The following is a 24,120-nucleotide window of genomic DNA, read 5'->3' on the forward strand; positions in this document are numbered from 1 at the left end:
ATTTGTCGTGTTCATGAGTTCCCTGTCTAGTGACAGTTGACCTACAGTTAATCAACTATCAGTCAACATCGTATGGATCAAATTTGTTACCATTACTCACAAAACAGAAATGAACTTCACACCTACAGTACCAATAAATGCATGTACATGTACCCTCTGCTTACCAGTTCTTACAAGCCCTTTTCTTGCCTGCCAGATTTGTGCCACAGTCACCTATGAAAGAAACAAAATTAAGAACTAAAATGAAAGAATTCCTCCTGCTAAATGTAGTAGAAAGATAAGGGGTCCTTTAACCCAAAAAGAGAAAACAGGAAGAACGTATTGCTGAATTCCTCTAGAAGCAATCACCATGAGTTTTGTTAAAAAGAGGAATTCCCTGTCTCTAATGCTGGTAGCAGACTAGAATGATGAATAACGAAGTCTGTGGTTTGACTGGTCTGGAACCAAAGATTTCAACATTTTTCCCAAGTTTGTTTTAGGGTAATTTCCATGAGGTTTTTGCTCCAAATCTGCTCCCTCAAACCCCTGCAGGTCGACATTTTATCACAAAAAGTCACAATTTCAACGTTTTTGGTTGCTTTATATCCTCAGTCCAACCAGTTTTCAAGGAATGTCTGGCCAACAAAGGAAGAATGAGGCCAGGACCAATAAAAATCTTTATTAACAACTGTCACTTGCAGAGGTAGCCACAAAAAGCAATACCCAGCTATTTTCCTGAAAAATAATTGTAACGGATACGACTTTCAAGATCCACTTTAAGGGTCAAAAGATGTCGGGTGTTGGAAAGGGATTGATTTTACGGACTTCTCGAATCAAACACAAGAATAACACACGAGAAGACAAGAACCAATTGGGATCAGTCAACGGTGATTTAATGCTGAATTCTTGTTGATCGATGTTCGATAATCAATCCCTTTCCAACGCCCGACACCTTTTGACCCTTAAAGTGGATCTTGGAGAGTCGTATCCGTTACAGTAAAATAACTATCCCATGAAAACAATGGACAGGAAACCTTCACACTAATTTACCCGCAGAACATACTTTTAAGAGAAACAGGGTCAGGTTTTAGCAGATCGTCATCATCAAGGAGAGTGTCTGAGTCAAGAATATCCTGTGAAATGATGAAAAATATAAAAAGGTTAATGAAACCATTCAGCGACTTTCATTGGGACAGTGAGGCTTCCACAACAAAGTTGGTTTATCCCAGCATTTTTTTTTGTGTAACAAATCTACCTTCAGGAAATAGTGAGAACAAACCCAATTTTTACTTCAAGGGACCTACAGTGTAATTACTTGAATTGTACCAAGGTCTCCAAGAACATGATTCACATTCTCTTTTTACAAATACTCATTGCAATATCATTATTAACTAATACGATTTACAAAGTATTTTTATATTACACTGTACATGACATGACTCAAAGCTAATATTGCACTTACAATTTTCTTAAGTCTGAGTTAATACAGATTTTAAAAGGAAAAATTAAATTAAATACCTCAAACACTTATCATTTCCTTTTAAACTGGCTGATCTTATTTGTTTTAAAAGCTATGTATTCTTCTGTTTCATATTTGATTTCCAAAATTCTTTTGAAATGATTTAGTTAGGATTAATTCCTTTACACCGACAGGTCCACAGATATGTTCTTCCTAGAATTACTATGAAGTTAATCAAATCCATTCCCTCCTTCAGAATACCTATCAAAATGTCGCGTATGGAGAGGCACCTGCAACTTCCAAGTCTATTTAATATGCAAGAGGATACCATATTCCAAAAACACTTGGAAAACGAGCATTGAAATAGAATATGCATGATGAGTAGTTTCTCGACTCTCTTGACAAAAGGGGCAGTTTGGATTTGATGTATCCTGTTTTAAAAGATGGTCATTTGTCAAAAGGACATAGTTTAGCACTTTATAATGAAAAGAGCGTACATACGGTTCGTTTGCAACCCTGAGAGGTAAGAGATATGCTTCTGCAAGTTGGTCTTCTCTTAAGTCAAATGCTTGGCCAAGCTCATCCCATTTCCTAGGTTTTTCATATTTAAATTTTATCAGGTGATAGTAGTATTTTTTACATTTATAATTTTCCAAGTCAATGACAGTCTCGAAGTTATATATATTAACACGTAATTTCGATGGCAGACTGTCTTAGACCAGTCCATATCAATAAATTTGAGTTTGTTAAACCTTGCTCTTTCATTGCTCATTGTCTTTTCATAAAGCAGGTCCTTTGTAAAAATTACCCCATTATCAAAGTAGTGTCTGTAGAAAACAGTTTTACCCTCGATCATAATTTCTTTATTGTTCCATAAGATGTATTCGTGACCCCTATCTGGGTCAACAATGTCTCTTAATTCACCAAGATAGGAGTTCATGGTAAAAGGTTGGCAAGATATTCGTCTGCTTTACGTCGTAATTGCATTCAAGGAAGAATAACCCTCCCTTGTTGCTTAAAAGATAATTAAGATAATGCTTCCAAAACCATAACACTCCACTTCCACTATTCGTTTCAACCAACTTAATCTTAATTCCCTTACAATAGTTTCATAGTCAATCATTTTCAGACCACCAGAGTCATAGGGCGCATACGTTGAACGTCGGGTGACTTTCTTTCCCCTTCCACAAAATTAAACACCAAAGAATTGAATTATTTTATAACTGTAGCTGGCGTACTTAAGAAAGAGCTGGGATAAATCATTTTGGGGAAAAGGATTGCTTTTATTTTAATTACACCTCCAAAGATTTATTAAATTTGCGATTTTCTTCAACCTTTGTTTAAAGTTTTTCTCAACAAGTATCTTCATATCATATGTAATGAAGATACCTAAAAATTAGATACATGTTTTCCCCTTGAATCCCAGAGGTTCGCCTTCACAACTCTAAAGAGATCCAATCCACATGGCTTCTGTTTTCATAACGTTCAGCTTTAAACCTGAGACTTTCTCAAAATCGTTAAATAAGTAATTTAAGCAAGGCTTGAGCAGAGTTCAAATCCGCTAAAATGGCAGTTGTATCATCAGCAAACAGGAGTAATTTAGTTTCCGAATCACTTATTTTAATCCCTTTAATATTTACGTCATTTCGTACAGCAATAGCCAATATTTCAAAACAAATGACAAAAACAGATGGCGAGAGCGGGTCTCGTTGAAGTAATGCATGGGAGCATTATCCATTATTTATTATACAGCTTTAAAATTTTTGTAAAAAGTATTAACCCATCTTATAAGGTCAGGTCCAAAATTAAATAGCTCCAAACACGTTTTCAGAAAATACCATTTTAAGCAGCTATCAAAAGCTTCAATAAATAACAAAAGGCCTGGCAAATTTTTGCTCGCGTGAAACTCAATATGTCAAGAATTGAGCGAATATTCTCCCCAATATTTCTTCCAGGAATATATCCAGATTGATCATGGTGTATTATTCCCGGCAGTAGCTGTTTCATTCTTTCGGAGATCACTTTCGAAGCTATCTTTGCGTCAACGTTTAAAAGAGAGATCAGCCTCCAGTTTTTTAGGTCGCAGCGATCTTGCTCCTTTTTTTCAATTGGAGTAATAACAGCCTGCTTTTGTGATGAACTCAATTCTGCTTTTTCGAATGATACATTAAAACAATCCACTAGACGTTTACCAATAGAAGCCCAAAACATTTTGTAAAATTCCATCGGTAATCCATCTTTACTTGGAACCTTATCATTTAGAGGGAGAGAGTTAAATTAACACCTCAGTACATTCCTCCAAGCTAATCACTCCCTCACCACTTTGTCTGAGTTCATGTGACAGAGTTGGCATTGGCAAGCCTTCAAGTTTGACATATTGTTCATTTTGTTGCCAGCTGGATTCATAAAAGGTCTTACCAGCATCTAAAACTTCAAAAGGATCAGATCATGTAATCAGTCCACTCAGACGAAGTTTCTGAATATGCTTTTTTATATGATTTCGTTTTTCCATCTGAAGTTAAAAATATATTTAAGAGTTCTTTTCACCGTGCTCATGTCAACGTGCCTGGGATCTCACAATTATACCTTCAACCTTTTCCTCATACAATTTTTCAATTCGCTCTCGTAGCACATTTAAAGTTGCTTGATTTTCCTGAGAAGGATTGTTTTCAAATATTAAATATGCTTCTTGGAATTCCTTTTTTAACATCTGCTCTTCCGCTTTCTTTTCCTTACATTTATTCATTGAATATTTCCTGGAATATTTCTTAATGTTGTATTTCACCCAGTCCCACACTGATCACAGGTCTTCAAGATAGTTCTCTCCTTCCTCTACCCATTTAGGTATTAGGAAATATATTTTTTTCACCGTAAGTCTCGTCACTCAGTAAGGAGCAATTGAGTTTCCAAATTCCGGTACCCTTTGCTTTTGAATCACACCTTGAAATTCTATTAGGATTGCGGAATGATCTGTTTTGATAGAAGGTATTATATCATCTGTACAAACATTATCCGCTAAAGAATTTGAAATTAACCAATAATCTAATCCAGAAAAGATCCGAGGTTCCGATTGACTCCATGTATACGTGTCGTAGGGCTTTTAATGTGCCAAATGTCATGTAAATCCAGTTCTGATTGTAGCTCTTCTATTATGTTAATTAGAGATTGCCTTGGGGATAGGATTCCACCCCCTTTGTCAACTGTGGGGTTAAATGGGCAATTAAAATCTCCACCCATAATAATATTTTCAATGGTATCAAAATCATTTTTCACAATAGTTCGGCCAAATGTTTACCAGAAGGGTTTGTTCACCATTGAGTAGTACTTTGAATATGAGAAATCTGCCATGTGCTTCAGCTACGTTTTGTTCGACAATACAATCAAAACAGAAGAACAGAAGAATGGGGCACCCCATTTGAATGAAATTTTCGGTGAGAACATTTCGACAAATGGTACTACACGTTCTGTACTTAGAAAAAGAAAATGGTAACGTGCCGTATCATTTACAGGAAAAACGGGCTGTTCCGGTTGAAAAACAAATGGAACAGTCCATTTCTCTGACACTTGTAATTGTGGACAAATCGTACAGAAATTTCCGGGCATTCCGGTCAAAGCAAGAAAAAGGGAATACCTCGAAAGGTATTACCTTTTTTCCGAAAACATTCCACCGGGATGAAACGTTCCATTTGAATTCTCTCCGGAATTTCCGAAAATTCCATTCAAATGGTAAGCGCTCCTGGGCTTCATTGTTCTCGGTCGAATGAGTTTCCTGTAAAAAAATAATATCTGCTTTTTGTTTTCTGCACCAGGTGAAAATTGTTTTTCGTTTTCGAAAGTTGCTACGGAAATGAGTTTACCAGTAATCATTGATTTTGACCCAACAAAAGGAAAAGGAGGTAGAAATAAACAGATTTACTCTGAAGAGGGATTGCATTTCAGCAAACGGCAGCTTGCTAAAATGTAAATTATACATCTAATGTTATTAAGATTTAAAGTGTTTGAGGTAAAGAAATAATAGGATTCGAAGAGTACCTTAAAAAATAAAGCGAAGAAAGAGAAGTTAAATAACAGAAAATACACACTCAAAAAATTTGCGGAAGTGCAGCAATGCACAAGCAACACTAGCGTTTTGGCCACAAGTGAAATCATTGCACGATGTTTATACACTGATCTTAGCTTCGCTCCGAAATGAGTGTAACTAAAACAAAAAATACATTTTTTAAAGTAGCTGCTTCAAACTATTTTATTCCATTTTAATCTAAATTATAGCCCCAGAAAAGCCTTACCGTCAATTAACAGTTTCCCTTAAGTAAAACGTACTTTCTTGCCTTCTTCGAAAGCTCTTTTCATCTGGGTTCTTCGTGGCTCGAACTAGGTTCCTCTTGAAAGGTCTACCGTACAATTTGGCAATAATATACCAATAATTTGCCATCCTGTCTTCTTTTCTGCAGTGGCACCTTTAGAGAGGCCAACTATACCTTCTTTTGGCAGGGAAAGCCACCAGAGGAGCCACAGTTACATGGTGTTGGCTTCGCTATCAAGAACACACTGCTCGCCTTTGTAGAGCCCTCTGTAGCAGGCACAGAGAGCATCCTCGCACTTCGCATGTTGACAAAGTCAGGCCCGGCAAACATCATCAGCGTGTACGCCCCAACCCTGTGTTCACCGCCAGAAGAGAAAGACGCTTTCTATGAGGCCCTTGATGAAATGATATCAGGGATCCCCGACTCAGAAGCCATCTACCTCCTTGGATACTCAACGCCAGAGTGGGTGCAGATCATGGAGCCTGGCCTTCATGCCTCGGCATGCACGGAAGAGGCAAAACCAATGACAATGGCCAGCGGCTACTCAAACTGTGCTGTTTCCATGGCCTCTGTTTGACAAACACCTTTTTTAAATGCAAAGACATCCATCAAGTGTCCTGGAGACACCCGCACTCACACCACTGGCATCAGCTTGACCTCGTCATCACCAGGCATGCAGAACTCTCCAGTGTCCTCCTTACCCGAACCTACCACAGTGCAGACTGCAACACTGACCACTCACAAGTCGCCTGCAAGGTGCACGTAACAACCAAGAAGATCCAACATGGCAAGAAGAAGGGATGCCCATGAATTAACACCTGCTGCGTCAGTAACCAGGAGAGAACGCAGCAGTACATCAGCCAGCTAGAAGAGACACTTGCCAATACTACTGATCAAAGCTCAGACCTCAAGTGGGCCCGTAATGTCATGTACACATCAACCATCACCACCTACGGCAAGAAAGAGCATAACACTGACTGGTATGAGGCCCACTGGGAGGAGATGGACCCCAGTGACTGAGCCTGGCCTACAAGGTTGCACCAGGTCCCAGCACGCTCGCTGCCCTAAGGGGAGCCAGGAAGAAGTCTCAGCAAACCGCCTGTCACTGCACCAACACCTACAGGCTGAACCTCTGCAACAGCATACAGCAAGCTGCTGACTTCGGAGATGCAGGAGGCATGTACATGGGCATAAAGAAGGCCACGGGACCAACCCCCTCCAAATCAGTCCCCCTCAAGTCCAGGTCTGTCAATATCATCACAGACCAAGGCAAACAGTTGAAGCACTTGGTCGAACATTACCTCGAGCTGTATTCCACCCAGAATGTCGTAACGGAAACTGCCCTCGACGCCATGGACGAGCTTGACCCATCACCCACCACAGAGAGCTCGCCAAAGCCACAGACACCCTCGCCTGCGGCAAGGTGCCTGGCAGCGACGGTATTCCTGCAGAGTGGGAGGCCCACCCTCCTCGAACACCTCCATGAACTGTTCTGCCTATGTTGGGAAGAAGGCCACATCCCTCAGGACATACGCGATGCCAACATACGTAGTCACCTTGTATAAAATCAAAGCAGACAGGAGCGACTGCAACACATACCGAGGGATATCGCTCCTCAGCATCATTGGTAAAGTGTTTGCCTGAGTTGCCTTACCCCCCTGCAGTCTCTAGCAACCCACGTCTACCCAGAGTCCCAGTGCGGCTTCCGAACTGGCCGGTCAACTGTAGACATGATATTCTCACTATGCCAGCTGCAGGAGAAGTGTCGCGAGCAGCAGATACCCCCCTACATCACCTTCATTGACCTAACCAAGGGGTTTGCCCTTGTCAGCCAGAGCGGACTGTTCGAGCTACTCACATCATTCCATGAAGACATGCACAGTGCATGGGATGAAACGGGTGTGTCCTTGCGCCAACACTTTTCGGTATCTTTTTCTCCATGCTCCTCCAGTACGCATGCCTTCAAGGACTGCAGCGAGGGAATCTACATCCACACCAGGGCTGATGGCAAGCTCTTCAACGTTGCCCAACTGCATGCAAAAACAAAAGTCACACACGTGCTCATCCGCGAGATGCTGTTCGCGGACGACGCAGCCTTGACTTCTCACACAGAAGATGGCCTACAGCAGCTTGTCAGTCGTATCTCCCATGCCTGCAAGGAGTTTGGTCTAACCATCAGTATAAAGAAGACCACTGTGATGGCACAAGATTCAGACCACCCTCCTACCATCAGCATTGACAGACATGCTGGAAGCTGTGAAGAACTTCACCTACCTAGGGTCCACCATCTCCAGCACACTCAACAACAAGGTAGAGGTGAACAACAGTATTGCCAAAGCAGCAGCAGTCATGGCCAGGCCAACCAAGAGAGTCTGGAACAAATCCAGCCTGACTGAGAAGACCAGACTGCGTGTCTACCAGGTCTGTGTGCTCAGCACTCTTCTCTATGGCAGCGAGTCATGGACCACCTATGCGAAACAGGAGAAGAAACTAAAAAGCTTCCACATGAGATGCCTGCAGCGCATTCACCACATCCACTGGGAAGAGAGAGTGCCAGACACGGAGGTGTGCGAAAGAGCCAACATGAACAGTATGTTTGCCATGTTAAGCGAGAGATGCCTGCGCTGGCTTGGCCATGTCAAGTGCATGGAACCTGGCCGCATTTGCAGACATCTTGCATGGTGAACTGACAGAGGGCAAAAGAAGAGCTGGCCACCCTCTCCTCCGATACAAGACACCTGCAAAAGAGACCTCAAACTGTGTGGCAAAGACATTGACACTTCGGAGAAGCAGGCAAATGACCACCCAGCCTGGCGCCAGGCCATGAGGCAGGGCGTGAAAGTTGCAGGGGAGAACAGGAGAGCGACGGAATCCGTCGGATTCTCACTGCCAATTCTCATCTCCCGATGCCTTAGAAATAGACAGGGCACCACCATGTGACTTGGTTCACGCCAGCAAAAAGCATGTTTTGAGTGTAAATCACGGGAGTCTGCAGTGTTTTTTTCTAACAAATCCTGCCATTTTATAGGCTTTGAAAGTTGCGAACATCCAAGCATCTTTTGTTAACGACCGAGTCAGAAGGGGAGTGGGTCTATTCCTGATTTGGTATCACAAACTGATTTACATTGCATTAATTCTTTGTAAAAATGCATGCAAAGTAGATTGAGACGTCAAATCAGGAATAGACCCACTCCCCTCTGGACTCAGTCGTGAACAAAAGATGCTTGGATTTCGCAACTTTTGAAGCCTATAAAATGGAAGGATTTGTTAGAAAAAGGAAAAAAAGGCCGCAACGTGTCTCGAACTGGTGCAAAGATTCATTTTAGCGAAAAAATAATTTTGGGGTTAGGGGCACTTTAATTAAGCCTATTTTGCTGAAGAATTTGGCCTGTGAGTAGCGTGCCTGGAACAAGTTAAATGAAATAAAAGAGTAAATCGTGCTTGTAGTGTGTTGTTTTCCCTGACGTTGAGCCACTTACGTATACTTAAGGACGCAAGATTCAATAACAAGTCAAAGATTTTCCCAGAACCATGATGGGTATTTATTGCAGGCAAGCCTGTCTGCTGACTTTTGAAATTTGCATACCGAATGGTACGCTGTGACATTCAGAAAATTATGACACATCCAGCTTCAACAAGCTATTCAGAACTTTAAAAGAAAATCTCATCGGCCTTAGCTACCCCTTATTTATTGTAAATAATATTTCACAAAGCAGTTGTTGTTAAAAGAATAAAGACAACAACAACAGTTCTGATCAACGTATCACAAATAGTTGCCTTAATTTGAAGCTACGCATATTCGCGAGAATTATTATTATTATTATCACAGTTCTCCAGCAGCTTCTTTTCTATCCTTGCAGTGTCAACCTTCCCATTAGTCTCTTGTTGCTTGAGGTGTTCGATTGACAAACAATGGTTGCAAGCGAAAACTCAAAACTTGTTCGAAAGGCAAACAATATTTTTGCTTTCTTGTGTGAATGACGAGAGCCGTTCTCACAGGTACCTGTTATTTTTGAACGACTACTTGAGGAAAGCGAACGACTTCCAATTCCGTTCTCACAAGTCACTATTACTTAAAAACGACTCCTTAACTCGTGAGAACGACTTCCCTTTCCGTTCTCACAGCAACTTCACCGCTACTTCACGGCTTCACGCCTCAGAACTAGTCGTTAGGAACGTTTTCGCGCGAGAGGTCACATACATGTATGTGTGACTTCCATGATAGATCTTCTGATTGAAGTACTCCAAAGCGCTTAATGTGCCTGTATTTGTTCTACATGTAATTGCTTGTTAGCCAATGTGTAATTCTAGGCAGCAGGATCCCTTGCCTTGGTAAAGTTCATGCTCTTACATTTTTTTGCATTAGTTCTTGGGCACCACAAGTGGCACCATTCACAGACTTGCACCAAGTTTTCTTGTACTAAATTGGATGTTGAAGTGGGTGAACTGCTATGATAGACCAACGTACCATCTGCAAACATGACTGTAGGGCTAATAAATGATAGAAAACCAGGAACATCATTCACATATAAAATAAATAGAAGAGGGCCCAACATACATGTACTTTCCTGTGGGACCCCAGATAGAACCGGTGCCCAATCAGATTGAAATCCATCGATGTTGTTGTTTGTCCATCGTAATCGATGAAGACCACAAACTTTTGTCATTTTCTATGTAACTTGTCTGCGATAGTGATGATGGGCACGTAGCTGGCTGCTTAGGCCAATCTGTGCCCGGAACAATCTAGAACAGTGTGGGCATGGAATACATGTAGTGGGCAGCTGACAGAGGAATGACAGCTCTAAACTAAATTAATTGTCTAGTTAAATGTTTTAATGTCTTTGTTTTTGGGTTGTGTCAGGGCTCCATTTAAACTAGCTCTGCAAATTGTCCGGTCAAACCTATTTTTGCTTGGACATATCCCATTTTTGGCCGAACAAACATCGAGTATGTCTTTTCCCTATAAAAGTGCCCCCTCTCCCCTTCATATGATGTTTAAATATGAAACAAGTACATTTTCAAAGCATTTATTGTACATGAGCATCGATCTCAATGCAGGAAAAGTGGAACATACGGTACAGCAAAATCAGTATCACATTTGTGCGTACTACTATTGCTTCAGTTCTACGTCTTATATACGGTTACTTATGAAGTTGATGACATTGACTGAGGCTTGCAATCTAATTGATTTTCATCATAATACAAGCTAACTGATGTGCATTTACAACAAGTGACAAGAGGATCCATGTCTGCTTATTTGACACAATTTTAGCGCAGAATTTTATGAATAAGGGTAAATCTTAAAATGTTTCACTGTTATATCTTATTAAAAGGGACCGGGGAAATGATAATAACAAACAACCCTCTTTTTCCATTAGAATACTAGAACGACAGCCTAATTGTGCTACTTTTCGCCAATTTCAAGTCCATACTCCATGGGGGAAACAATACCTAATCCTTGCGAAGTATGACGTCTGTAAATCCAAGTCTTATGTACATTACCATCACATTGTTAGGGGCGTGCTGGAAGTGATGATTGATTTCTTCCCTTTGAGCCTTTTTAATCTAAACTTACTGCATTTTTGCTTCAGTAAAGTTTGAGAAGCTTCCAAATATTTTATATAAACGACCCACGCATCATGCATGACACGTAACACAATGAAATGTGCGGTCAATCATTTGAGATGAATCGCGTATGTAGGCCAGGTAAAGTTTACATGTTGTCATATGTGAATTTACTGCTGAAAAGGTTTGTTTCCCTGGAAAATAGAATGTTTAGTCAATCGCGGTATTTATCGCGGCCATCTAAGGATTTGACCGGACATTGTCTGTTGATGGACCGTTATTTGCAGCCCTGAGCTCTAATTATGTTGGTCATGGTCTTGGTTTTTGACTGAAGCCTCCGAAGGTTGAACAGTTTTCCGTCAGTACAATATCTAAAGTTTATCCCAATATCGCCTTCTCTAAAAGCATCAGACAGTATAGCTGAAAGCATGATACTGAATAGTGCCGGCGCCAAGACACAATCTTCTTGCCCCCACTTGAGACAGGAAAGGGCTCAGATGACATACCATTGTTCTTCACAAGTGCTTGCATTCCATCATGGAATAGCCGTACCATTGTGATGAATTTTTCCGGACAACCATACTTTGCCATTAGCTTCCAAAGGCCGTCTCTGCTGACCCTATCGAACGCTTTGGTAAGGTCAACGTAAGTGGAAAATAGGTCAGCATTTCGTTCTTGACATTTCTCTTGTAGCTGCCTCGCAGCAAGCACCATGTCGATCGTACTCAGATGCTTGCAGAAGCTGCACTGACTCTCAGGTAGCAGCCCCTGTTCAAGATGGGTACTGTAGTAAGTCGGTTTAGCAGAATCCGTGCGAGTATTAATTGCCTGCAATTGACAGCAACGAAACATCGTGGTGGTTGTCACAGACCTGCCGGGTCCCTTTTTGCTTGAACACGGGAAAGATGGAAGCACCTTTGAATTCCTTAGGGATTGCTTCTTGTTGCCAGGTGAGAAGAAAACGTTGATGACGTGCCTCCGTTAACAGAGCGCCACCCTCCTTGTAGAGTCAGTGCCAGGTGCTCTGCCATTGGATAGTTGGTGTATAGCTTTCCAAGAGTTGGTGTATAGCTTCACGGCACATTGAAATCGGTCCAAGAGAAAGTCTGACAACCAGCGCAACAGAGGATCAGTGATACCAAATATCTCTAGTTTAAAGAGAAGAAGGTTGTGTGGAACAGAATGGAAGGCCTTTTCAAAGTCCAAAAACATTGCATCGGAAAACTGACGTTCATCAAGTGCCCTTGCACATAAGTGAAATAAATGAAGAAGCTGAGTTGTGCACAAATAGTCAGGACAAAAACCAAATTGATGACTACTGAGTAAGTTATTTGATTCAGTAAAAGCGGAAATGTGGTTGTAAACATTAGTCTTTCAAGGATTTCAACCAGAAGGCAAATTAATGAAATAGGTCGATAGTTTTACCTGTTCTTTTTTGCCTTTTTTGAAAACTGGAATAATATAGGCAGACTTCCACTCGGTGGGTAAAGTACCAGATTGTAATGAATAATTAAAAAGACTAGTAAGAGGTCCTGATATTGCTGGCACTGCCTCGCCCAATATGGGTGCGGATATTCCATCTGGACCATTGTGCTTTCGAAACATTCAGGCCAACAAGCAATTTTTCTACGTCTGATTTAGAGCAAGTTAAATTGGATACAGCTTGGTCTGCGTAAGGTTGACTATCACTTTGCAGATCATCAGGGACGACCGAGCAACTTGAGAAGACTTGTTAAACATCTGGGCCTGGTTGTTCCCAAGCTGATCAACACTACTCCCAGATTAAAAATTAATCAAGAAGTTTATTTCCCTATTCCAACATGCTGTTCAATGCTGATATTTGGCAAAAGTTTACATTAGAAAAAGTCAATCTTGAAAAACAAAAATTATTATAAACAGCAAAAGAAACTTTCACCAAAAAGTTGAAAACAAGGAACAATGAATGATCTCCAAGGAACACTTCAGGTGCATTACGTGTACAATGTAGCTGGCATTTTTGAAATGTTTTGGCTCGCACCCTGGTCACCAAAAGGCAAATAGGCCAAACATTCTACCTGTATCTGTCCCTTAGCTCCAAAATGTAAAACACACTGAACCCCTTATGCAAGAGGTAAAGTCACATACATGTATATGTATCTGTACATGTATCTTCAGATGTTTTCAGATTTGAATTTAGAAACTTAATGTTCAGGCCATAAAATCAAACATCTGCTCCGATCTGGTGCACCAACAGTGATTTCAGGGTCAAGAACCCCGACATCTCCAATAAACCCACCTCTGCCTTCAGCTGCTGGGTGACTTGGGACTGACAAAACACTCCATATTTCTGATTTTATGATCAATGTTTAGGAGCTAACATCTTGTTTTCATTATCAGGCCTACCATCCTTCTTTTTTTTGTTTGACAGTTTCCTGGATGGTGGAATCATAAACTCTTCTCTGCCCCATTAGTCTTGTCTCTTTTTTTAGTTGACATTTCTTCTTTAAGATCACGTGGTCCAGGAATCCATTTTCCTCATAAATTCTCTGCTCACATCAATTTCAATAATATTAAGCTTTCAGTATTAATCTACGGTTTACTTGATCTTGACTGGAACCTTGTTGGCAACCAAACTGAACTGTGTCTTGGTATGTCCTCTCAATCATTTCAACCTGTTTCCACATCTTGAGCATCATCAGTACTGTTGTTAATCTCACCATCCTCTATGCATCTAATTCTGTTTTGAATCGTATCAATTGTACTTCTTTACTATATCACAATTTATTATTCACTTCACCAGATTTTGAAATCTAGCTCCAGATAAAATTTTGGTCATCAGAAAGCTTTAATTTATATACTATAATTATTATGGGAAATACAGATCCCACTCTCACTGTTCTTTAGTCACTGACTTGATTAGTGTCATTGTCATGACTAAATCTTTGGCAACTTCTCAGGCCACAGTTTTATCTTGATGTAACAAGGCAATTCTTGCTTATTACGAGTGAATTATCCTGTATCACACGCGGCTCTCAAGGGGAATCAGTAACAAGCACACTTTTACCCACAGCCTGTTTACTTGTAAAACAAACTTACAATTTCATCATCATCAATATCTTGTGCTGATAATGTCCAAATTTTAGCTACACTTTCATCCTTGGGTTCACCTGTAAGATTTTAAAAATAATAGCAGTGACCATGTCTTTAGTTAATAATAAGAACAATAATCACTTTATTCAAGTCTCAAGGTTATTAAGCCAAGAACAAGAGATCTAAACTACAAAGCTTGGATTCAAAGTCTTTTATACAAGACATTAGCTGCGTACGTATGCATGCAAATGAAAATGAAAACTGTTGATCTATAAAAACAATAATTTTTGTATATCGCCACTGTACATGTACAACCTGTACGGTAGTCTCATAGTTAGTGTGCCCGACTCTGGAGCAAGTGGTCTGGGTTCGGGTCCTGGCAGGCGACATTGTGTTGTGTTCTTAGGCAAGACACTTTACTCTCAGTGCCTCTCTCCACCCAGGTGTATAAATGGGTACCGGCGAATTTAATGCTGGGGGGTAACCTACGATGGACTGGCATCCCATCCAGGGGGGAGTAGAAACACTCCTAGTAGCTTCATGCCATGTAAACCAGGATAAGTTCCAGCCTGATGGGCCTCCTGGCTCGTATAAAGAGACCACTGTACACGCATTGATATACTGTGTAAGTCTTGTGCCTTGCTTGTCTGGTGCTACTGTACAAATAAAGTAATTCTTTTAAGAACCAACCTGGTTTTGACAAAAAGGTCATAGAAAGCTGAGAACTTGTTCCAACTTCAAAAACGGGCTTGAAAGCTGAAACCTGAAAATAATGAACACAAGATCAATGGTGCTAAATGCTTCTTGGAGTTAATTCATATACCGGTAAACAAAATGTCTCATATTTAGTAGACATACAGTGATCTGTGTAATAAAGCCAGAGTAAAGGAAAGATAGGATTGACTGAAGACATCACAGAAAGATCATCCTTGCCTCGATAACAATGGGTAATTCATTGAACGTCTCCTTCAGCTTATTTTTCTGATCTAGATTCAAGTTGACTTGCTTTGCCTAAAAATAAAAGAGACACCTGTCCAGTGAGGACTATAATACATGTAATAACTTATGACAACAAGCTTTTCTGTTGCTGGTAATAGGTCCCTGGTCCAGTGTTCTCCCCAGGTATTTCAGGCCAGGCGGGCCGCCTGGCTTGATTCGTTGAAAAATCGTTGCCGCCTGGCTTAAAACAAGTGACCTTACGTAGTTTATAATCTAAAACTGGGATCCTGTCCATAATTAAAAAAAGAAAAACACTCAATAAAGATACTGAAGCATTGTCTAGTGTTTTCTCATTGTGTTTTCTCGCAATTGATAAGGTTTCAGCTCATTTACCCTTCCATGAAAGGTGATGAAACTTGTCATCCGCTCGTTTCGTTGAACGGCAGCCGTCTTTCAGTTTGCCGTAAATTCAAGGGCACTTTACGGATATTACATGGAATACTAAACTCAATTCCCACGTGCGTGGAAGGTTGTCAAAAAATGGCGCTTCGACAAACTCGGGATCCTCTGAACAGAAACGAAAAGCTAGTCAAAGTAAATTAAGTTCTTTTTTCACCCTGGAAAAGAGATATAAGAGTGTAAGTAATTTGGATGAAGAAGTCCAGCCTCGGGAAACAACACAAGGTCCGTCAACATCCACAGATTCCAAACACCGAAAATCAGGGTTTGATCCAACGTGGCTGAAGGACTTCCCTTGGCTTCTTAAGACTAACGAAGATGATAATACTAAATAGTGGTAGTGGTATGTTGTGCAAGTTGTGCAGAAAACACAATCAAAGGGCCCAAAGAGTAAGGCAAGGATGTGCTGTTTGGGTCGATGTTCCATGTTTTTAAGTTTTATGTTTTCCTAGACAGCATGAAAATTCGCTTTTGCTATTTTTGTAAGTCTTAATTTTGTATGGTAGATTAAGCTTCCGACAGAATGCCCCCTGGCCTTCCCAAAATCCTGGGGAGAACACTGCTGGTCCCTTCACATACATGTCCAATAAGGTTGGACTCTATCATTACTGCAGAAATTTATGTCTAATATCTATTATTGATTATCATAGAACACAGCACTGACCTCAGAAATGTTAACAAATCCGCCAAGCTTTAGGGCTGAGGTGACTTTCTCTTGAGACCTTAGATTTCCAGATATACCTAATAACAACAACCGCAACAACAATAATTGTAATAATTATTTTTATCTTTGTCCTATTGACTTACATTTTGCCAAATAAACCAAAAAATAATTTACATGTAATGTAAATGTTGTGCCAAAATACAACAGACTCTATAAAACATGTGCCATGAAAAAATCATCAATCCTAACACAATAAACCCATTAAGAAAATCTCTTTTTGCTTGAAACCTTACAATCCGTCACAATTTTGCTACACAGCCACTGACCGCAAAACAAGATAGTGCACAGAAGATTGCCTAAAGAAAAATTACTTTTATTTTTTTCGCAATGTGCGGAATTCTGCAAATCCTACAATCTGATTGGACCTGGGAGCGGGTGGAATTTTTCTATCTTGCCTGCCAACCTGAGTGGAATCCTAGCCTTGGCTGTGTGAGTTTGTGTAATGACCTTAAATTTCCATTTTTTGACACCGAATCTGTTTACATGCAGAAGTACAATGTTAATTATAAGACAAGAGGCATGGAAATAGTATTTGAATGCTATCAAGCGCAGTGCGAGTCAACAATCAAACTAGATGCTTCCGTGAAGCATACACTGGCTTGCCTGTGGTACGTGCTACAGAAATCAGAAGGCACTGAATTGTGTGGTATTGAAATACAGCATTCCAGTCTCTGAAGAATAACAAATAAAAGAGAAGCAAGAAACTTTGGCTTCTGTGCTGACATGTTGATAATTTTCAAGTTCCCTCACAACTTCTTTTCACCACAAGTGTGCCCTCTGAGCATCCGAAAACTTTTTAATACTAAACTTCACTGAAGTCAAGCCCTGTTTCGCAGGGTTAGTGTTGGGATGGGAGACTAAAACAATAAACCCCTCATAAAAAACAGAAACATCTGACCGAAAATACTATTAACGCTAACAAATGCGAACTCAGCAAGGTACAGATTCTGTTAGCTTGCTTTATGCAAAACAAATATTGATGAAAAAGCAAATAAACATATACTGGCAAAAACTAGCGATAAAAGCGTCCGACGTTTCGGCGACATCTTGGCGCCATTGTCAAGGGAAACTAAATTAAATATGCGATCTCAAGAGAAACTAAGAGTCCAGATACACAGTTTTCAGATACACAGTTTTCAGAAAGAGCAGAAGGAAGTTTCCCGGACGGTCGATCGAGAATAAAATATTTACGACATGAAAACAACATTAATTTTGAACCGTGAATATAGAATATAAAAAGTTACGATCAGCGACAAACATTTTGGGAGATTTTTGCTACGTTCAAGTAAATTGCAAAATCGAAAGTGACATGGCCGGAATTCAGCGGGCGTCGTGATTAAGTTACCGCGGCATGTTTACTCGCCAAACAGTGAAGCATCTGTGTCAAATGATGGCAAGATACCGGGTTTTTGTAAGTTTCTTTTTCTGTCAAGTGTTATAAAGTTTGACAATGAAATGAGCGAAGTCAAAACAAAGATCACAATCGCCCAACTCTTGTTTATGCAAAGTCAAAATTTACTCTCCAAGACGCGTACGACGTTATTTATCACCAGGTAATTCCATCATTTTGGAAATAGCAGCTACTTTATTATTCATCTGTGTCACAAGTTTTCACTGATTTTGGGCCTCATTTTGTTGAAACTCAAGCACGCTTCCAACAGGCCTGTGAACCCTTCCTGCTTACAAAGCAATACTAAAAAACTTCTCCCATATCACATTTCAACCGTAAGCTCAAAAATTCAATACACAACATGATAATATAATTCACAAAGGCAGAAAATACCACAGAATCCTTTTCCAGCGAAAATTTTATTGAAACAAACAACATATTTGCTCTTAGAGGCGAAAACCTCTTCCTATTTGATTGCGTGCGTGAAGACAAGAAACTCAATTGTGTCAAATTACCATGTACTTCAGGTAAATACTGCTCACTTTGATTTCGTCTCGACGGGCGATAGATTGTTGTCGAAGTCCAGTACTCGTCGCTTTTGAGATTCATGCCTAGTTTATCCAACTGACTTTCCATTATTGAGCTCCATAAGGGTATATTTTGTTTAAGGATCCACTAAAACGCCATTCGCGTTGCATGACTTTCGACGCCATTGCAGGCTAAGTTAATGATTCTACTGTGTCCACAAGAGAAATCTACGCAGTTCCACTACCCTCTCGATCCTAAGAAAATACGCGCAGAAGGCTCTATACTCAAAGACACTACTTACCAGGGGAGTGACAGGCAAGACTTTTACCGACACGGAAAAAAAAAAAAAAAAAAAAGAAAACAAACAAACTAAACGTAGACCTCGACTGGGTTTGCCCATAGGCAACCCAGTAAAAAGGGGATTTCAGAGAGGAAGAGAAAGAGAGAGGAAAAAATTATTTACCAGCTAAGGGTCCGTCTGTAGAACAAAATACATGTACATTTTAACTACATTAAACTAAAACTACATTTTACATATTGCCTACTTCCATTGCTAGTAGAAGTTGAGGATTGTATTTTTAAATACCTTAAAAGGTGATTCCTCAGAAAAAAAATTTGTCACACGATTTTCTTAAAACTTTCATTAAAATGTTCCCTACTAATCCCTGTTTTGAGAAAGACAATAAAAAAGATAATTTATGTCACCATGCTTGCTTAAGAGATATACATTGTAATGGGTCAATCTTACCCCATTGATGCCCGTACTGATACTAATCATGCGTGTTATTTCATCGGCTCGGTACACTTTGCGGTAGCTAAATGAGAGGGCTTTAAAAGTAACATTTGAAAAAACACCTGATAGGTGTAGAAAGTCTAATAAGAACATATGGAACACTGTCTTATAGCCAAAGGCACACGCATGTGGAGCACCATAGTTAAGAAAATATGGTAACCAATCGATGCGAGAAGTTTTGGTTTTATAGCCATGACGTCATCGGCCATCCGTACATACGTACGTCCTTCCACCCCTCCATACATCTTTGATATTGAACATCAATGTTTCCATCAATTGACACCTGTCAAAACAAGGTATCCGCTGACCAGTATCACATGACCATATTGCAGGCTCAAGCTTAAAGCTCATCGAGGTCAGCTGTGTTTTTTAAGTTGATTGCTGACCAGGTACTGGTTCTCGATTGGACTGCAGGCTCAACCCGGGTTAACTCACCTAAACATAAGCAAGGCTTCATTTTCCGTGTGCTTTCTGTGGCTTGATGCACCTACATGGCCATACTACGTCAACTACAGTTCTTACAAAGTCAACGCTTTTCGTGTTCAGGTAGAAAACAGTTTGGAAAATGTTTTCTTTCTGCATTTTTCGCTGGTTTCAATCCAGTTTGACATATCATGATAGCTGTGGTCTACACTGGTGGGTACGCAGTTATTCAAGTCAAGCATCGGAGGGATATACATGTACATGTAAACTTAAAGCTGAGTGTTTATTTTTAATTTGTTTAGAGCTGCTTTTTTCTCTGTATTGCAATTTTTTTGGCACATCTTTAGAAGCTCTGATATGGTTACATGATACCTGGAAGAGCTATGACTACAACAGAAACAAAAGGAGAGCGAAAGAGAAAGACAACGACAAAACAGAATACTAGTAATAGCTCATAATTAGTGGAAAAAGTTAATCCACACTGATTCTTTCCTTAGGCACTAAACCATGTGTTATTTTCAAAAAGTGGTTTAACCCTTTGACGTCCAAACCGGCCAGACTTAGTATTTTACTCTATATAACGCCAGACGATGGGTTAATTGGTTTTTCCTTTGTTCAGGAATGAAAATCGAATTTTTATTGTTAACTGGAATTAAACAATGTTAACATTATCTACATATTCTTTTGGACATACAGAAAAAGTTGCTTTGTTTGTTTGTTTTGCTCTACAATGCAAGCAAACAAGTGCTTTTTAATCCATTTGCCCAACTGGTTTTCAATGTGCCTCGACAGTGACAAGACAATTTTGCCCTTATGTTATTGCTTGTGTTTTCGAAAATTTGTGTAAAGCACCTTATTTAAGTGTTGGAGAGGATCTTGTTTGAAGTTCATCCTTTCTTGGTTGCATTGCTGTATTTTGCCGATTCTTGTTTCAAGCCAACCTGGTGCGTTTCAATGAAACACATCAAAATGTGAATGATCTCGTTTTCAGTGGAATAAAGTACATCAGTAAAAGTCTCTTTTGACATTGAACTGACAAAGTCTTTTTATGGCTTCTAATTTTAGTGTGATTCCTATTTGCTGGCTATTGACAGTTGACTCTGAAATGGCCTTTTGCCTTTTCCATTCGCTCACTGAGGGTGTGCTTGTTTTCTTTTAAAACTCGTGCGGTTCAAGAAAAATTCATTGCCAAACTGGTGAATTCCAAAGTAAATTTCACTTGAAAAAACCGATATCATACTCATCGCTTCATGATTCATGCAATATGGGTTTTTAGCGTAAATTGTACCATGGAATTCACTAGTTAGGCAAAGAATTTTCCTACAAAGTAAAGAAAATGATTTAATTATTAAAGCAGCAACCGGAAACACCAAAATGCGGACAATTCGAAACCTTTTATTTTCACTAACGCTACAGGCAGTAAGAAGAAATAACCAGGAGCTCCGCTTTTAGCCTTGGTTAAATTATCTATATATATATAGTTTATGGAAAAACCACTCGACTGAAAATGATGTTGACTCAAAAATAATGTTTCTTGAGGCGTTGTTTTCAAGATCACAATTTACATCAATTGCTAAGGGACTTTGTGTACGTTTTTAGTTATATCTTTTTTTCCTTCTAATGAATTTTTGTTAAATTAAAGGGGATAATTTGTACACCAAAATTATGAAATAAAAAATATAGGTCACCGTGCTTGTCTAAGAGTAACACTTTACATGTATAGCTGTCTATCTCGATTATTGTAGATCAAAACAACAAAATTTGCCATGTTCTCGGAATGCCTACATTTATTTGCAAAGAGTTATGGTCATTCACAACTTCTCTCACGTGTTTTGAGAACTGTTTCAGTGTGTATGATCAACTTACATGTACGCCATATTTACAACGGTACAAATTTGACCAATTTATAAATATTGACACACTGTATGCGCAGCACAGGATGCGCAGTGCAATACCGAGGAATCACCTTAATTAAAACAATAGTAACAATGGAGATGCCACCAATTGCATTCAATGAAACATCGGATCCTGGAATGTCAAAAGTCTTTTAGTTTCCATTAAAACATGTCCAGAAATGCAAGCAATTATTACAGTGTAAGGAGCATTTTCCTACCTATTTCTAACAATAAGATTTGGTAAAGGTTAGCAATATTTTTAGTTCAGGATAAATGCAGTTGTTTACCCTTATATACTTGAGAAGCAGCAATTGAGGGGCACTTTGTGACATTAATTGCCTGTGCTCCAAAACAAGAGCAATGTTGAAATTTGGAAAAGAGTAAAGGGACACTTTGTAACACTTATTAAATCTGCATTCATGTACACTACTTGCATTTTGCATTAATTTCTGTATCTGCATTTAAAAGTAGGGTACTCCAAAAATTACAGTGGTTTTTAGCTTATGAAGCAAGCTTACCAATAAGCTCTGTAAGAGTCAACATTCCATTTGGCTTTAGGATCCTAGCAATTTCTGCCAGAAGGTCAATACTGTGAACAAGGAGTGATGGAAAGATAACTCCAGAAAACACAACATCAAATGAAGAGTCAGGATGAGAGGCTGTGAACAAAAGCAAAGATTTAAAGAAAATTATTTTCCCTTAACAGACTGTTTTCATTGCTATAAATCATTTTGTAACAGTAGTGTACACTGTAGCAGTGCAGGCAACTAATGTTGCACACACTGCTACAAATATATACAGTATTGTTACAATAGTTTAATTTAATTAACTCATGTGAAAACCTCATTTAAAGTTACATAGGTGAGCTGACCATTTGCTCACCATTAAATATTGCAAAAAATGATATTTTTTAGGGTTTAAAAGCCATCTAAACAATAAGATTGATACAGCAACCCAGCTTATTGAACAAACATCCATGCATTTTTCTCCTTACAATGTACATGTAAGTTAAAGCTGTCACTGAAGTGACCAGGATTTCCTACTTCAAGCTTGATTTTTTTTTTACACTGGATAAATGGTCACCATCAGTCTGTGTAACATCATTATTCTTCAAGTTAAGATGCTGATCATTGCAGTTATTAACGTTAATCGAGCAGTAACGAAAGGAAAGCCTGAACAATTCAGGATTGAATGGGATTCAAACTTTTTTTTTAATGTACCAGTGCCACTTATGTCCAGGTTTGCACCTAATTAGATGCACGCCCAATTTTGACATCCAACACAAAGTGTCTCCTTAAGTCTAAGCATTTGCTACCTATTTTCAACAATAAGGTAAGGGTAAAGGTTAGCGTTATTTTTAGCTTTGGGTAAATGCAGCAGTTAATCTTTACTTAAAGAGCAGCATTTGGGGGACACTTTGTGACATAAATTGTCTGTATTCTGAGACACAAGTGACGTTGAAGTTGGCGAGAAGAGCAAAGGGACACTTCATGACCCTTATTGAAATCCGCATGCATCTAATTAGGTGCAAACCTGGACATATCTGACCAGTGCGGGAGATGGGCATTAAATTTATGTGAGTTCATGTTGAGCCTGTAGAGGATATGACGAAAGTTAACCCTTTGACGTCCAAACTGGCCGAAACCGGCCAGACTTAGTATTTTACTCTGTCTAACGCCAGACGATTTTACTCGCCCTGGGAGTCAATGGGTTAATATACATAAATTATATGAAAGCTACATGTATTTGAACTACGAGAGATGAATCAAGTTCAGATGCTGATCATCGCAGTTAATAACGTTGAACAAACTACAAACAAATATCCAACACTGAATCTGTTACTTGTCCTAGCCGGCGGTACACCTGAAATTAGAAAATAATATAGGCTTGCGATTCGAACAGTGGTACAGTGATACAAACAAGCGATTAAAATCTGGGACTTACATATTTTTGGGCACCTTTCATCTTATGCTCAGCATCAATGGCAATGAAGCAGATCAAAAGGCGAACAAACAAACAAACAAACAAGCCTTCACTGCACAAACTTTCAATGCACACAAAACGAAGAGCACAGGGCATTGAGATCATGTGACCCACACAAAGGGTGGTACAGTGGGGGGCACATGGAACAACAAACTGTCCCTTACAGTTACTGTAATGTTAATAATGTTTATATAACTGCAATGATCAGCATCGTAAGTACTTACTGCTCAAGTAACGTTTTTTTTTGCAGTCATTGATCAGCATCCCCCCAGTTCAAATATATATGGCTCATATAATTATACATGTATTAACTTTCATCATTATTATGATAATCATTACTCCTCTCACTGATTATCCACTACCAACCTTCCGATTTTACTACCCAATTTCGCTATGTAACTGACAAGTTTCACATCCTTTAGATAGTCTCTCGTTTACCAATTAGTGTTCTTAAAGCCCCAACATGACCTTGTACACACGTGGTTAAAACTTCTACTGCAACAGTTACAGTACGTGTACTCCAGTATTGACCAGATTTGCCACTTTATCCTCAACATGTCTAATTACTTACTCATTCTAGCCATTAATAGTCATTTGCTTTGTTACCAGG

General features: G+C 39.5%; 1 protein-coding gene across 1 annotated transcript in view; it reads right to left on the minus strand.

The window, feature by feature from the left end:
* The window catches only part of LOC138022275 (anamorsin homolog), a 35,283-nt gene that overhangs the window by 4,760 nt on the left and 6,403 nt on the right, over positions 1-24,120 (minus strand). Inside the window, exons 3-9 of the mRNA XM_068869375.1 lie at positions 22,046-22,186; positions 16,439-16,515; positions 15,310-15,387; positions 15,067-15,139; positions 14,383-14,453; positions 1,043-1,112; positions 165-213 (exon numbers count right to left, since the gene is read on the minus strand). Of these exons, the coding sequence (XP_068725476.1) occupies positions 165-213; positions 1,043-1,112; positions 14,383-14,453; positions 15,067-15,139; positions 15,310-15,387; positions 16,439-16,515; positions 22,046-22,186 (559 nt within the window). The remainder of the gene's footprint in view (positions 1-164; positions 214-1,042; positions 1,113-14,382; positions 14,454-15,066; positions 15,140-15,309; positions 15,388-16,438; positions 16,516-22,045; positions 22,187-24,120) is intronic.

Source organism: Montipora capricornis, chromosome 10, assembly GCF_036669925.1.
Source record: "Montipora capricornis isolate CH-2021 chromosome 10, ASM3666992v2, whole genome shotgun sequence".
Classification (NCBI taxonomy): domain Eukaryota; kingdom Metazoa; phylum Cnidaria; class Anthozoa; order Scleractinia; family Acroporidae; genus Montipora; species Montipora capricornis.